General features: G+C 39.0%; 5 protein-coding genes across 5 annotated transcripts; 2 read left to right on the top strand and 3 right to left on the bottom strand.

The window, feature by feature from the left end:
* Window positions 1-6834: 6834 nt before the first annotated feature.
* Window positions 6835-7857, bottom strand: LOC120893320 (histone H2A). The gene has a single exon (XM_040295125.1). The coding sequence runs from the start codon at window positions 7771-7773 to the stop codon at window positions 7399-7401; it is 375 nt and encodes a 124-aa protein (XP_040151059.1). The 5' UTR covers window positions 7774-7857; the 3' UTR covers window positions 6835-7398.
* Window positions 7858-7978: 121 nt separating this feature from the next.
* On the top strand, window positions 7979-8534 carry LOC120893305 (histone H2B). The gene has a single exon (XM_040295109.1). The coding sequence runs from the start codon at window positions 8056-8058 to the stop codon at window positions 8428-8430; it is 375 nt and encodes a 124-aa protein (XP_040151043.1). The 5' UTR covers window positions 7979-8055; the 3' UTR covers window positions 8431-8534.
* A 639-nt stretch (window positions 8535-9173) lies between these two features.
* LOC120898323 lies at window positions 9174-15768 on the bottom strand. Its single transcript, XM_040304009.1, has 5 exons — window positions 15273-15768; window positions 13216-13566; window positions 10111-10416; window positions 9983-10002; window positions 9174-9910 (listed from the first exon to the last, which is right to left on the bottom strand). The coding sequence occupies exons 1-5, from the start codon at window positions 15675-15677 to the stop codon at window positions 9460-9462; spliced, it is 1533 nt and encodes a 510-aa protein (XP_040159943.1). The 5' UTR covers window positions 15678-15768; the 3' UTR covers window positions 9174-9459.
* LOC120893318 (histone H2A) lies at window positions 12867-13646 on the bottom strand. Its single transcript, XM_040295123.1, has one exon. It carries the CDS (start codon window positions 13582-13584, stop codon window positions 13210-13212), a length of 375 nt encoding a protein of 124 aa, XP_040151057.1. The 5' UTR covers window positions 13585-13646; the 3' UTR covers window positions 12867-13209.
* On the top strand, window positions 13789-14344 carry LOC120893298 (histone H2B). The gene has a single exon (XM_040295103.1). The coding sequence runs from the start codon at window positions 13866-13868 to the stop codon at window positions 14238-14240; it is 375 nt and encodes a 124-aa protein (XP_040151037.1). The 5' UTR covers window positions 13789-13865; the 3' UTR covers window positions 14241-14344.
* Window positions 15769-15828: the final 60 nt, after the last annotated feature.

Genomic DNA, 15828 nt, shown 5'->3' with positions numbered 1-15828 from the left:
TTATTTGAGAGAAAAAATGTCTATGATGGCTTCGAATGGTGTGCGTATAACATTTTACTCGCATAACAAGCACTCACACTGCTGTATATTCAGTGCATTTACATGAGATGGCGTTTTGTGAATGTGTTTTTTTAACTTATACGTATCCGTTTGAAGCGTTCGCAAAAGCAACGATTGAAGTGTTTGTTAAAATGAATCATTTTTCTCTCTTGCGTTTTTTTTATCTAAATTTTCTAATAAAAATATTTTTTTTAGAGCAAACCTCTCATCCTCTAGAAGCAATAATCGCCGCGTGGATCATACCGTTTTTTGCATCAGCTCTAATCTGACTTATACATGCGCATCGTTCATGTATACTTGGGATAACTCATCAAAAGAAGGAAATCGGGTGAAAAAAAACTACACCGTTTACATAAAGTTTATGAATTTATTATAACAGCCAACAGCGTCAATGTTGCCTTTGAATCCGTAAATCACTCAATGCTTATTTCAAAACTATCAAGCTATGGAGTAAATGGGGCGCTAGTTCATTGGCTCTCCTGTTATTGAAGTGATAGGCATATTACAGTGAATATTTCCTTCTCTCTATCTGCACCATTCACCAACACGTCCGGGGATCCACTGTAATGAGTTCGATGACTGTTACGGTCGCCATGTAATGTGTTGGGACGATAGATACGGTCGCCATGTAATGGGTTGGGATAATGTTACGGTCATGTAATGCGATGATCGTACAACTGTACTTCGAGTACCGTCGCGGTAGGTCAGTGTTTCGCTGACATGAGCCGAGGTGGAATAAAACCTCGTTCGAGCGGACTTTTCGACACTTGATCGTCCAGGCGATCATAGAAACCTTTAGGAGGTTTCCCTTACTGGAAACGTTGGAGTTTAGAAGCCTTACCTTGGGAAGGGGGACATAACTAAACTCTTGAAATAAGTTGGAAGGCGAAGAATTTTGGGCAGCGTAATGTCCTATCTTGACAGTCCGAACGAATCTGACTTGCCATGATCGGAGTTGGTTTTATTTATACTCAAATGAAGTTAAAGGTTTCTCACATTTGGTTCCTGGTTTTATGTTGGAAAGTTATTGTTTTCACTCAGCTAGTTACGTTTGTCTTTTGTTGACAAGAACGATGGTTCTTGTCACTAAGTTCCTGTTTTGGGTTTAACGCATATACTGTTCCTGCTTTGGGTTACATACTGTTCCTGCTTATGTTGTGCGTTTCGGTTGTTTTTGATAAGTGTGTCACATCTGTTATTTGTTTGAATGGACGGCCTGAACTCTTCTGGTTGCGGTGCTATGGTATGATCTGATTTACTGAATGTGTTATAATGAATGTGTTACAATGGTGTGGTTTGGCTTTCCAAAGTGTGTTACAATGTGTCTATAGCTGATAGTGTGTATTATAATAAGTTTTGTATAGTAGATATGCTACACCTCCTCCCTTTAGGAGAATAACGAAAATAATGAAAATGATTGAAGTTATTCTTTTCATTTAATTAGGATACGTTTTTAGCTATGCTTATTTGGTTTACTAATATAATCGTTTCTTATCTCTTAAGGCGGGTAATATTTTATGTAAATAGATCTATTACCTAGAGATAAATAATTGGGAATATTTAATTTTCTTCTAAAATATTTAGATTCTCCTATGATTCCTTTGTTGTGTTCGTTTCTAGAGTTTTCTGCTTTTATAGATCTTATGACTTTTAGCATGGAGATAACATTATGAAATTTTTCTTTGAGCTCTTTCAGAATCTTGTCGTAAGTAACATTATTTCTTGGTTCTTTCATATTTTCTTCACATAATGTGGAATAATTCATTTTTCTAGCCTTATTATCGTGGCAATATAATTCATTGTTTAATTCATTTATATACTTTTTCTTTGATTTAATGTTACGTTTTCTTTTCTTCAAATGTTTTGGCTCAGTTGCATGATTGTCGTTGCAATTAATTTCATCATTCATTTCCATGTTGTCTAGCAGTATTAAACTATCTGTTACTTGTTTTTCAATCATATTTTTCTCATTATCATTGCTTATTGTAATCATTTGTATATGTTGTTTGTTTTCATGTTTATAATCATTGTTATAATCATTTTCAAATTCTTTTGTTAAGTTATTATTTTCTTTTATTATTCTTTCATAGTATTCTCTTGATCTGTTCATATCATTATTTGTTTCATTATTTGATGCATTTCTTCTTTTTGATTTATCTTCATATTTTCTGTCATTATAGTTTGCTTTGCTGTTAATCTTTTTAAAATACTTCTTAGCATGGTCTTTCATTTCAATAGTATTTCTATAATCTTCATCATTTTGGTGGTAAATATGATCTGTATGGAGTTGATTATTACTATTAAACTGTTCATAGTTTCTGTTCTGTTCTGTTCTAATATAATAACATTGGATATTATTGGATTTGTTCTGACTACTAGTATTATAGTTGAATTCGTGATTATCATATCCTTGGTTAACTTGACTTTGACTACTACAATTGCTTAACTGATGGTGGCGTTTATAGAAACTGAAGTTGTTATTATTTCTATAACTGTAGTTGTTGGATGTTGTTTGAGTTGTTATTGATTGATTAAAATTTGGACAAATTTGATAATTAATTAGGGTGTCTTTATGATGAAAATCCCTGTTGTTATTTCTGTTATAGTTATTTGATCCTTGGAAATGATGTATCTGTGCGATGTTCTGCCTAGATTCACATTCATTTACTATTCTAGTCACTTCGTATATTGTTTCAAATTTTCCTACTGTTAGGGCTGTTCTTGAGTCTATATTTGTAATTTTATCAATCAGAGTTTCCACTCCTTTTTTAACTGCCAATTCGTTTGCAACATCGGCTGGTATATTTTTTTGTACATATAAAATTTTTAATTTTTCAGTAAGCTCTTCTATCTCATTGCATAGAATTTTTGTATTCTTTGTCTTTAGTGCTTTCATATCGGATATTAGATTTCCTAGTTCTATCTTTTTCTCGCATCTTGATCTTATATCTTCCACAATTTCTGCTACTGTTGATACATTTGAAATTATTCCTGATTCAGCTTTTCCTGTTAATCTGGTATAAATAAATTCAACTAGTATTGATTCCTGATCTGCTGGAAACATTTTTTTGGCAAATTGTATCGATCTTATAAATGAGTTAAGTTGCTCGTTTGAGCCATTATACATGGGTATAAGAGCCAAAGCGTCTTCCAAATTGAACTGTGCCATTATTCGCGTTTTGATGTATTTCAATTTCGTTAAATTGTTTGAGATATAGTTATATAGATATAGTTTAATAAAAAAATGTTATTTTGTTTGATTTGTGCTGGACATATAGGTTATAGAAAATGTTCTGTACTGTTTGTATTTATCTTTTTTTTAAACCAGATGCTCAAAAAAAATCAGTATCGAAAATATAATTGTTTCTTACTTCTTTAATTATTTGCTGGGTATAATATTTTAATATGCTATCATTGATAGTAATAACTTGATTCTTTTGCGTTTCTTTGCGTTTGGGCATGTCTGATGCAGCGCAAACTCTAATGTTTGGCTTGCCTTCGCATTTTTGTTCAAATTTGCTTTTGTCATTTTTGTGGATAATTATCTGTATCTAACATGCAAGGGGGATACATTCCTAACCTGTTTTTTATGCTACTCTTGCCAATTTATACAGCCTCATCAGTAATATTTCAAATTTACGGTACCTTCTTTAAATACATAGCATGTATTTGTTTTTGTTGCTGTTGCTGATGCTACGCTTGTTACCGGTGCTTGGTGTTTAATCGGTGATAGGTACATACTCGGTGTTGGATGTGAAGTTCTGCGATGTCATCAGTCGTCGCTCGATGTTCTGTCGGAGTTGGGACACTTGTCCATTCTTGCGTGCCAATCCATATTGGGCAGTGGGCTCGCCTTGTCTTTTGGTCTTCCACGTTGGGAACGGTTGTTCCATTCAATCACGCTGACCACAGCTTGTTTTGCACTGCACTTTATCATTCCATATCACTTGCTCCAAGAATCGTATAGATTGCTATATTGTACTGTGCTGAACTTGGGTTGTTGTTAAAAGTTAGCTTTTTTTTCTATAGTTTCCCATTTCAAGGTTACTCTACTAGGTAAACCGATGGCATGAGCGTTAATACGTTTTTACACATTTAGGTAGGTTCTCACAACACTGTGTACGGTTAATGTTTGTTCATCAATTAAACATTCAATTTGCACTTACACTGCACTAAATGTTTTTTCTTTTCATTCTGCACTGTACGAAACTTGCTTGTAGCTGTTCTTTCATCGTTATTGCTTTTGTTTACATATGGGTTACTTGCGCCAGCTGCGTTGATGAATGTTCCGTAAAAAAATTGCACATTTGACACTTTTTTTTCACTTTCCGCCGAATGCCGGTTATGGTCACAATACTTTTGGTTCGTCACACGACACTTAAGCTTTACGTTACCGTTGTGCGTATCACATTTTACTTGAAATAATTTGCTTACACTTCTGCCTGTCGATTGCAGATTAAGGTCACGGTCGCCATGTAATGAGTTCGATGACTGTTACGGTCGCCATGTAATGTGTTCGGACGATAGATACGGTCGCCATGTAATGGGTTTGGATAATGTTACGGTCATGTAATGCGATGATCGTACAACTGTACTTCGAGTACCGTCGCGGTAGGTCAGTGTTTCGCTGACATGAGCCGAGGTGGAATAAAACCTCGTTCGAGCGGACTTTTCGACACTTGATCGTCCAGGCGATCATAGAAACCTTTAGGAGGTTTCCCTTACTGGAAACGTTGGAGTTTAGAAGCCTTACCTTGGGAAGGGGGACATAACTAAACTCTTGAAATAAGTTGGAAGGCGAAGAATTTTGGGCAGCGTAATGTCCTATCTTGACAGTCCGAACGAATCTGACTTGCCATGATCGGAGTTGGTTTTATTTATACTCAAATGAAGTTAAAGGTTTCTCACATTTGGTTCCTGGTTTTATGTTGGAAAGTTATTGTTTTCACTCAGCTAGTTACGTTTGTCTTTTGTTGACAAGAACGATGGTTCTTGTCACTAAGTTCCTGTTTTGGGTTTAACGCATATACTGTTCCTGCTTTGGGTTACATACTGTTCCTGCTTATGTTGTGCGTTTCGGTTGTTTTTGATAAGTGTGTCACATCTGTTATTTGTTTGAATGGACGGCCTGAACTCTTCTGGTTGCGGTGCTATGGTATGATCTGATTTACTGAATGTGTTATAATGAATGTGTTACAATGGTGTGGTTTGGCTTTCCAAAGTGTGTTACAATGTGTCTATAGCTGATAGTGTGTATTATAATAAGTTTTGTATAGTAGATATGCTACACCACGTTTATCGGCCCTATGCTATTTCAAAATTTATAAATGATGTTATTTACGTTATACCAGATTGCGAAAAATTGTTTTATGCAGATGATATGCAAATGTTCCTACCGGTATCAGATCAAACCGATTGTTTAACTCTTCAAAACTGTTTAATTCGATTTAACTCATACCCACCAAATACTTTCTGCAAGATTTGCAATCAGGGTGCTATGAACATGAAGAAATTAACTCCACCTCCAAAATCTATGCTGTTAACTGAATGCTATATATTTTCTTGGGATACTGACTTCATTTGGTATACTGACTTAGCGATGCTCCGCTAGCGATGCTTACATTTTGGTTTGTACATTTGGTAATTGTTCCCCAGCTTCCGTTATCATTAAAATGTTTCCCAGTTATTATCCAGGACAAACACCCTGGGACCTCATAGATCGCATAATGAATTATTTGGGAAAAGTAACGCTCAGCCCTCTACGTTACGCTAGCGTTACAAGTAACGTCTGTCTAGCGCAAACCCAAGCAGCATTTTTGAACGCCTGGTTTATTCGTCGTGGATAAGCAAATTGAGGTAAAAGTAAGGCTCAGCCCTCTACGTTACGCTAGCGATACGCGTAACGCCTGTTTACCACAAACCCAAGCAACATTTTTGAACGCCTGTTTTAACCGCCGTGGATAAGCAAATCAATAGATTATCATGTCTTAATATCGTGTTTTTACATGATAATTAGAAAAGCAACAATTTTTGAACAAACATTAAAAAGAACAGCAATTGCAAAGATAACACTCATTGATAATTCATGAGTATAAATAACTAATATTATTACTATTAGGCTATCATTTTTAACAGCAATCAGAGTTGTAACAACTTCACGTATTATAATAATAACAATCTTACACATAAAAAATTGTTACTTTTAAAAATGATTATTTATTTATTTTCCCAACTATTGATAAAGCAGGATAATGAAATACATACAAATATTTACTACCTTCATTAACCTCAATTTAAAAAAGAGCCCTCGCACCTAAAGTAAAGTTTATTCACAATAGGCGGAAACATAGATTGAATAGGTAATAATTATATTTCATATAGTTTATTAATTTATTATTATTTTTAATATTTTATACTTTCTAATCATAGGAAATGTTACTAAAATTGAAAGCTTTTGGGGTGTTTATGAACTTTTCAAAAATACTGTTTGGGAATTTTAAAAGGCATGTAACGCTTCTCATATGTAACGTAGATCACTGAGCCTTACTTTAACCAATTATTTAGATGGCGTTACTACTGGTTGCAGGGACTTTGATCACCACTAGATGGCGTTATTGAATGTGGAGTTGCATATGCGTTAGGGCATTTCAATACTTTGTATTTTATAGGCATTCCTACATTGCAAATCATTTTATTGTTTCAAACAACGAAACACTTTAAAATGCTTCACAAATTTGGGTAACTGGTGATTAACATGAAGGGTGAAGGGAAACATTAATAAGTATGGTTGTTTATTTGAACCTTCCTAATTTTTGGTCCAACTTTTTTAAAGCCATTGTCAACGTTTCCCGATATATTTAAAGCCAAACTTTTGTGAGAACCTAAGGCTACCTAAACGCACAACATTTTTCGACAATCGACCCTTTCAACATTTTCCCGTGGTTAACGATAAATCAGGTAAAAGTGTCCTTTACTGTTTTCAGAAAAAGTCAACACGCAGGTATCACTGGTTGTATTTATATGGTAAAACCAACCCTCTTGAACAAGCTACCTGGAAAATCTTATGCATCGCTTATGATATGCTGCATTTTGTAGAATTCGTAGTGAGAGGTTACAGAATTGAAAACATTAAGGGATGCTTTTTGTGCCAAAGGACGGCACATTTTTTCATTTACATTTTGTACACAGTTTCAAGCACGGTTCTTGATATATCTGGATTTTTTTCCTTCTGGTTCTCCCATAACAGCATAAATCGAATAAAATGTCTTTGGCAAAGTAATTTGTCGCCCTGAAAAGGACGGTTTTGGGTTTGAGATGAAGGAAGCTTTGTCACACCGTTTAAGCCTTCTTTTCGGTCTTCTTGGGCAGCAGCACGGCCTGAATGTTGGGCAGCACACCACCCTGAGCGATGGTTACTCCGGACAGCAGCTTGTTCAACTCCTCGTCGTTGCGGATGGCCAGCTGCAGATGACGCGGGATGATGCGCGTCTTCTTGTTGTCACGGGCAGCGTTTCCGGCCAACTCAAGCACTTCAGCGGCCAAGTATTCCATGACGGCTGCCAGATACACGGGTGCTCCGGCACCGACGCGCTCGGCATAGTTACCCTTGCGCAGGAGACGATGAATACGGCCAACGGGGAACTGAAGACCGGCACGGTTGGAACGGGACTTCGCCTTTCCCTTTACCTTTCCTCCCTTTCCACGGCCAGACATGGTTAGATTTGATTGGGGTACGTTTGTAAGGGATCACGAACAACACGATGTTCTCCTTGAGAAGGGTCTTTTTATAATAGAACAATTTTGACCCGACCGATGCTTATATAGCAGCTTATTCGTGCTGCCCGATACTCGTTTGGAATTTTTCGAGCTGCACGATACGTATTCTCTCTCACAGCCCGTTATAAGCGATCGGAGAGCTCGGAATTTTTCTAGAACGCAATCACCCGTTGAATCATACACATCGTGTCCCAGTGTTGAGTGAATTTTTCCGTCGAAATGGCACCCAAAACCAGTGGAAAAGCTGCGAAGAAGTCTGGCAAGGCCCAGAAAAATATTTCCAAGTCCGACAAGAAAAAGAAGCGCAAGACCCGCAAGGAAAGCTACGCTATTTACATCTACAAAGTGTTGAAGCAAGTCCACCCGGATACTGGCATCTCTTCGAAGGCCATGAGCATCATGAACAGTTTCGTCAACGATATCTTCGAACGCATTGCTGCTGAGGCATCCCGCTTGGCGCACTACAACAAGCGTTCGACGATCACGTCCCGCGAAATCCAAACCGCTGTTCGTCTGCTGCTGCCTGGTGAGCTTGCCAAGCACGCCGTCTCCGAAGGAACGAAGGCTGTCACAAAGTACACCAGCTCGAAGTAAGCCACTGAAATGATTGGCTTCTTTTCATGAACCTCTCTTAAATCGGTCCTTTTCAGGACCACAAACCGCATTCAAACAAAGAATTATCCTTCGTTTCATCTGCACCAGCGAATTAGCGCTTTAATTTCAGGGTGTCCGTCTTCGTCAACGTTATTGTTCAGTTTGTTGCGTTTGCCTGTACTAAATGGCATTAGTGCAGGTAAACGCAGCCATATCCTAAGTTTGTTTGCGAACTTTGTATTGAAAACAATGATGCTGTGATTGACATTAAAGTTCTGCGTTGTTCATTGTAAATATTAATGTTAAATAGAACCTTAGCACGTTTAAAAAAAACATTAAAAAAAAGTCCGCACTGGTTGGAAGCGTTTTGCGAGGTGAAATTGAAAATAGAATTTCGTGTATCATGAATTATGAATAGAAGTCGTTTCGCTCGTTGTATGACAATCATTTTTTTAATTAAATTTTCCTCGCGCATACGAGGATAATTTATCGACAAAGCAACCAATGGCAGCTTATGTGTCGTGAGTCAAATGTTGTAATAGATTTGTTCGATTTTAAACTTGCTTATAAGGATTGAAGGGTCGTCTTCTTAAGCGTTTGAATTAAAGTGTGTATAAGCATCAGTTAAGTTGTTTGTGTCGAACATTTGTTGTAAAATATATAGTCATACTATTCGTTCGTGGTTTGTCGTTAGCTGCGATGTTGGTATAATAGTCATAGGTTATATAGATGGTAATAAAGTATTGATCAATATAGTCAAAATCCTCAGATGCCCTATTAAAAAGCGAAACTTTGACAAGAAAAAGTTAAAATACCTCCCATAACATTGATTATTTAAAACAAATTTTCCCCCTTTTCACACTTTCCTCGTTATAACAAAACGACATACGTGAAGGTATGTACAATTTCATAATAGCAATCGAAAGAAAATTCTTGGAATGTTCAACAGTATTGGTGGTCCTGAAAAGGACCGTTTTGAGAAGGAAATGCCCCGTTTAGACAGGGACCGCTTCCGGATGCATGGACGATTTAGGCACGTTCTCCGCGGATGCGACGGGCCAGCTGGATGTCCTTGGGCATGATGGTGACGCGCTTGGCGTGGATGGCGCACAGATTCGTGTCTTCGAACAGACCAACTAGATACGCCTCGCTAGCTTCTTGCAGCGCCATGACGGCTGAGCTCTGGAAGCGGAGATCAGTCTTGAAGTCCTGGGCGATCTCACGCACCAAGCGCTGGAATGGCAGCTTGCGGATGAGCAGCTCGGTCGACTTCTGGTAGCGACGGATTTCTCGGAGGGCCACCGTTCCCGGACGGTAACGATGCGGCTTCTTCACTCCTCCGGTGGCCGGGGCACTTTTACGAGCAGCCTTGGTGGCCAGCTGCTTGCGAGGAGCCTTACCTCCAGTCGATTTACGAGCGGTTTGCTTGGTACGAGCCATTTCACTTCGGGAGCGTAGGTTTCGTTGAGCACGGAGCGAACTTGTTTATTTGACAAAAGTTGAACGTTAAATGATGAAACTGCTCGAACAAGAGCTCTTTTTATGCGCTTGCCAACCCTTGTTTTCTCTCATCTTAAGAGCAAAAGGGAATGCGTGGATGAAAAAGTATAAATAGGGACGTTGAGCTCGAAAACGCTCATTCGTGATCGTCAATTTAAAGTTGGAACATCGTGAACGTACAATCCTGTGCTCATCATCACCGGAAGAGGAAAGGGAGGAAAAGGTCTGGGTAAAGGAGGAGCCAAGCGTCACCGAAAAGTGCTGCGGGATAACATCCAGGGCATTACCAAGCCCGCCATCCGCCGTTTGGCTCGGCGCGGAGGAGTGAAACGTATCTCCGGCCTCATCTACGAGGAAACCCGTGGCGTCCTGAAAGTATTTCTGGAGAATGTGATTCGTGATGCGGTCACTTACACTGAACACGCCAAGCGTAAGACCGTCACCGCTATGGATGTGGTGTATGCTCTGAAGCGTCAGGGCCGCACTCTGTACGGTTTTGGAGGTTAAATTTATCTCTATAAAACTTCCATGTGGAGTCTCAAATCAAACGGTCCTTTTCAGGACCACAATACATTACTCAAGAGCTGTGTCTTTCGCAACATTAAAATGTTTTATTTGAGAGAAAAAATGTCTATGATGGCTTCGAATGGTGTGCGTATAACATTTTACTCGCATAACAAGCACTCACACTGCTGTATATTCAGTGCATTTACATGAGATGGCGTTTTGTGAATGTGTTTTTTAACTTATACGTATCCGTTTGAAGCGTTCGCAAAAGCAACGAATGAAGTGTTTGTTAAAATGAATCATTTTTCTCTCTTGCGTTTTTTTTTATCTAAATTTTCTAATAAAAATATTTTTTTTAGAGCAAACCTCTCATCCTCTAGAAGCAATAATCGCCGCGTGGATCATACCGTTTTTTGCATCAGCTCTAATCTGACTTATACATGCGCATCGTTCATGTATACTTGGGATAACTCATCAAAAGAAGGAAATCGGGTGAAAAAAACTACACCGTTTACATAAAGTTTATGAATTTATTATAACAGCCAACAGCGTCAATGTTGCCTTTGAATCCGTAAATCACTCAATGCTTATTTCAAAACTATCAAGCTATGGAGTAAATGGGGCGCTAGTTCATTGGCTCTCCTGTTATTGAAGTGATAGGCATATTACAGTGAATATTTCCTTCTCTCTATTTGCACCATTCACCAACACGTCCGGGGATCCACGTTTCTCGGCCCTATGCTATTTAAAAATTTATAAATGACGTTATTTACGTTATACCAGATTGCGAAAAATTGTTTTATGCAGATGATATGAAAATGTTCCTACCGGTACCAGATCAAACCGATTGTTTAACTCTTCAAAACTGTTTAATTCGATTTAACTCATACCCACCAAATACTTTCTGCAAGATTTGCTATCAGGGTGCTATGAACATGAAGAAATTAACTCCACCTCCAAAATCTATGCTGTTAACTGAATGCTATATATTTTCTTGGGATACTGACTTCATTTGGTATACTGACTTAGCGATGCTCCGCTAGCGATGCTTACATTTTGGTTTGTACATTTGGTAATTGTTCCCCAGCTTCCGTTATCATTAAAATGTTTCCCAGTTATTATCCAGGACAAACACCCTGGGACCTCATAGATCGCATAATGAATTATTTGGGAAAAGTAACGCTCAGCCCTCTACGTTACGCTAGCGTTACAAGTAACGTCTGTCTAGCGCAAACCCAAGCAGCATTTTTGAACGCCTGGATAAGCAAATCGTCGTGGATAAGCAAATTGAGGTAAAAGTAAGGCTCAGCCCTCTACGTTACGCTAGCGATACGCGTAACGCCTGTTTACCACAAACCCAAGCAACATTTTTGAACGCCTGTTTTAACCGCCGTGGATAAGCAAATCAATAGATTATCATGTCTTAATATCGTGTTTTTACATGATAATTAGAAAAGCAACAATTTTTGAACAAACATTAAAAAAGAACAGCAATTGCAAAGATAACACTCATTGATAATTCATGAGTATAAATAACTAATATTATTACTATTAGGCTATCATTTTTAACAGCAATCAGAGTTGTAACAACTTCACGTATTATAATAATAACAATCTTACACATAAAAAATGGTTACTTTTAAAAATGATTATTTATTTATTTTCCCATTGATAAAGCAGGATAATGAAATACATACAAATATTTACTACCTTCATTAACCTCAATTTAAAAAGAGCCCTCGCACCTAAAGTAAAGTTTATTCACAATATGCGGAAACATAGATTGAATAGGTAATAATTATATTTCATATACATTATTAATTTATTAATATTTTTAATATTTTATACTTTCTAATCATAGGAAATGTTACTAAAATTGAAAGCTTTTGGGGTGTTAATGAACTTTTCAAAAATACTGCTTGGGAATTTTAAAAGGCATGTAACGCTTCTCATATGTAACGTAGATCACTGAGCCTTACTTTTTACCAATTATTTAGATGGCGTTGCTACTGGTTGCAGGGACTTTGATCACCACTAGATGGCGTTATTGAATGTGGAGTTGCATATGCGTTAGGGCATTTCAATACTTTGTATTTTATAGGCATTCCTACATTGCAAATCATTTTATTGTTTCAAACAACGAAACACTTTAAAATGCTTCACAAATTTGGGTAACTGGTGATTAAGATGAAGGGTGAAGGGAAACATTTATAAGTATGGTTGTTTATTTGAACCTTCCTAATTTTTGGTCCAACTTTTTAAAGCCATTGTCAACGTTTCCCGATATATTTAAAGCCAAACTTTTGTGAGAACCTAAGGCTACCTAAACGCACAACATTTTTCGGCAATCGACCCTTTCAACATTTTCCCGTGGTTAACGATAAATCAGGTAAAAGTGTCCTTTACTGTTTTCAGAAAAAGTCAACACGCAGGTATCACTGGTTGTATTTATATGGTAAAACCAACCCTCTTGAACAAGCTACCTGGAAAATCTTATGCATCGCTTATGATATGCTGCATTTTGTAGAATTCGTAGTGAGAGGTTACAGAATTGAAAATATTAAGGGATGCTTTTTGTGCCAAAGGACGGCACATTTTTTCATTTACATTTTGTACACAGTTTCAAGCACGGTTCTTGATATATCTGGATTTTTTTTTCCTTCTGGATCTCCCATAACAGCATAAATCGAATAAAATGTCTTTGGCAAAGTAATTTGTCGCCCTGAAAAGGACGGTTTTGGGTTTGAGATGAAGGAAGCTTTGTCACACCGTTTAAGCCTTCTTTTCGGTCTTCTTGGGCAGCAGCACGGCCTGAATGTTGGGCAGCACACCACCCTGAGCGATGGTTACTCCGGACAGCAGCTTGTTCAACTCCTCGTCGTTGCGGATGGCCAGCTGCAGATGACGCGGGATGATGCGCGTCTTCTTGTTGTCACGGGCAGCGTTTCCGGCCAACTCAAGCACTTCAGCGGCCAAGTATTCCATGACGGCTGCCAGATACACGGGTGCTCCGGCACCGACGCGCTCGGCATAGTTACCCTTGCGCAGGAGACGATGAATACGGCCAACGGGGAACTGAAGACCGGCACGGTTGGAACGGGACTTTGCCTTTCCCTTTACCTTTCCTCCCTTTCCACGGCCAGACATGGTTAGATTTGATTGGGGTACGTTTGTAAGGGATCACGAACAACACGATGTTCTCCTTGAGAAGGGTCTTTTATAATAGAACAATTTTGACCCGACCGATGCTTATATAGCAGCTTATTCGTGCTGCCCGATACTCGTTTGGAATTTTTCGAGCTGCACGATACGTATTCTCTCTCACAGCCCGTTATAAGCGATCGGAGAGCTCGGAATTTTTCTAGAACGCAATCACCCGTTGAATCATACACATCGTGTCCCAGTGTTGAGTGAATTTTTCCGTCGAAATGGCACCCAAAACCAGTGGAAAAGCTGCGAAGAAGTCTGGCAAGGCCCAGAAAAATATTTCCAAGTCCGACAAGAAAAAGAAGCGCAAGACCCGCAAGGAAAGCTACGCTATTTACATCTACAAAGTGTTGAAGCAAGTCCACCCGGATACTGGCATCTCTTCGAAGGCCATGAGCATCATGAACAGTTTCGTCAACGATATCTTCGAACGCATTGCTGCTGAGGCATCCCGCTTGGCGCACTACAACAAGCGTTCGACGATCACGTCCCGCGAAATCCAAACCGCTGTTCGTCTGCTGCTGCCTGGTGAGCTTGCCAAGCACGCCGTCTCCGAAGGAACGAAGGCTGTCACAAAGTACACCAGCTCGAAGTAAGCCACTGAAATGATTGGCTTCTTTTCATGAACCTCTCTTAAATCGGTCCTTTTCAGGACCACAAACCGCATTCAAACAAAGAATTATCCTTCGTTTCATCTGCACCAGCGAATTAGCGCTTTAATTTCAGGGTGTCCGTCTTCGTCAACGTTATTGTTCAGTTTGTTGCGTTTGCCTGTACTAAATGGCATTAGTGCAGGTAAACGCAGCCATATCCTAAGTTTGTTTGCGAACTTTGTATTGGAAACAATGATGCTGTGATTGACATTAAAGTTCTGCGTTGTTCATTGTAAATATTAATGTTAAATAGAACCTTAGCACGTTTAAAAAAACATGAAAAAAGTCCGCACTGGTTGGAAGCGTTTTGCGAGGTGAAATTGAAAATGGAGTTTCGTGTATCATGAATGATGAATAGAAGTCGTTTCGCTCGTTGTATGACAATCATTTTTTTAATTAAATTTTCCTCGCGCATACGAGGATAATTTATCGACAAAGCAACCAATGGCAGCTTATGTGTCGTGAGTCAAATGTTGTAATAGATTTGTTCGATTTTAAACTTGCTTATAAGGATTGAAGGGTCGTCTTCTTAAGCGTTTGAATTAAAGTGTGTATAAGCATCAGTTAAGTTGTTTGTGTCGAACATTTGTTGTAAAATATATAGTCATACTATTCGTTCGTGGTTTGTCGTTAGCTGCGATGTTGGTATAATAGTCATAGGTTATATAGATGGTAATAAAGTATTGATCAATATAGTCAAAATCCTCAGATGCCCTATTAAAAAGCGAAACTTTGACAAGAAAAAGTTAAAATACCTCCCATAACATTGATTATTTAAAACAAATTTTCCCCCTTTTCACACTTTCCTCGTTATAACAAAACGACATACGTGAAGGTATGTACAATTTCATAATAGCAATCGAAAGAAAATTCTTGGAATGTTCAACAGTATTGGTGGTCCTGAAAAGGACCGTTTTGAGAAGGAAATGCCCCGTTTAGACAGGGACCGCTTCCGGATGCATGGACGATTTAGGCACGCTCTCCGCGGATGCGACGGGCCAGCTGGATGTCCTTGGGCATGATGGTGACGCGCTTGGCGTGGATGGCGCACAGATTCGTGTCTTCGAACAGACCAACTAGATACGCCTCGCTAGCTTCTTGCAGCGCCATGACGGCTGAGCTCTGGAAGCGGAGATCAGTCTTGAAGTCCTGGGCGATCTCACGCACCAAGCGCTGGAATGGCAGCTTGCGGATGAGCAGCTCGGTCGACTTCTGGTAGCGACGGATTTCTCGGAGGGCCACCGTTCCCGGACGGTAACGATGCGGCTTCTTCACTCCTCCGGTGGCCGGGGCACTTTTACGAGCAGCCTTGGTGGCCAGCTGCTTGCGAGGAGCCTTACCTCCAGTCGATTTACGAGCGGTTTGCTTGGTACGAGCCATTTCACTTCGGGAGCGTAGGTTTCGTTGAGCACGGAGCGAACTTGTTTATTTGACAAAAGTTGAACGTTAAATGAGGAAACTGCTCGAACAAGAGCTCTTTTTATGCGCTTGCCAACCCTTGTTTTCTCTCATCTTAAGAGCAAGAGGGAAT

The sequence above is a fragment of the Anopheles arabiensis genome, chromosome 2 (genome assembly GCF_016920715.1).
Source record: "Anopheles arabiensis isolate DONGOLA chromosome 2, AaraD3, whole genome shotgun sequence".
Classification (NCBI taxonomy): Eukaryota; Metazoa; Arthropoda; class Insecta; order Diptera; family Culicidae; genus Anopheles; species Anopheles arabiensis.
This window is presented reverse-complemented; position numbering and strand designations above follow the sequence as displayed.

Coding starts and splice junctions, on each gene's coding strand:
- LOC120893320 (XM_040295125.1), bottom strand. CDS start 7,773: ATGTCTGGCCGTGGAAAGGGAGGAAAGGTAAAGGGAAAGGCGAAGTCC.
- LOC120893305 (XM_040295109.1), top strand. CDS start 8,056: ATGGCACCCAAAACCAGTGGAAAAGCTGCGAAGAAGTCTGGCAAGGCC.
- LOC120893318 (XM_040295123.1), bottom strand. CDS start 13,584: ATGTCTGGCCGTGGAAAGGGAGGAAAGGTAAAGGGAAAGGCAAAGTCC.
- LOC120893298 (XM_040295103.1), top strand. CDS start 13,866: ATGGCACCCAAAACCAGTGGAAAAGCTGCGAAGAAGTCTGGCAAGGCC.
- LOC120898323 (XM_040304009.1), bottom strand. CDS start 15,677: ATGGCTCGTACCAAGCAAACCGCTCGTAAATCGACTGGAGGTAAGGCT. Junction 13,567..15,272: donor GTCGCATCCGCGGAGAGCGT/GCCTAAATCGTC, acceptor GGCCGTGGAAAG/GGAGGAAAGGTAAAGGGAAA. Junction 10,417..13,215: donor CCAAGAAGACCGAAAAGAAG/GCTTAAACGGTG, acceptor AAAACCGTACAG/AGTGCGGCCCTGACGCTTCA.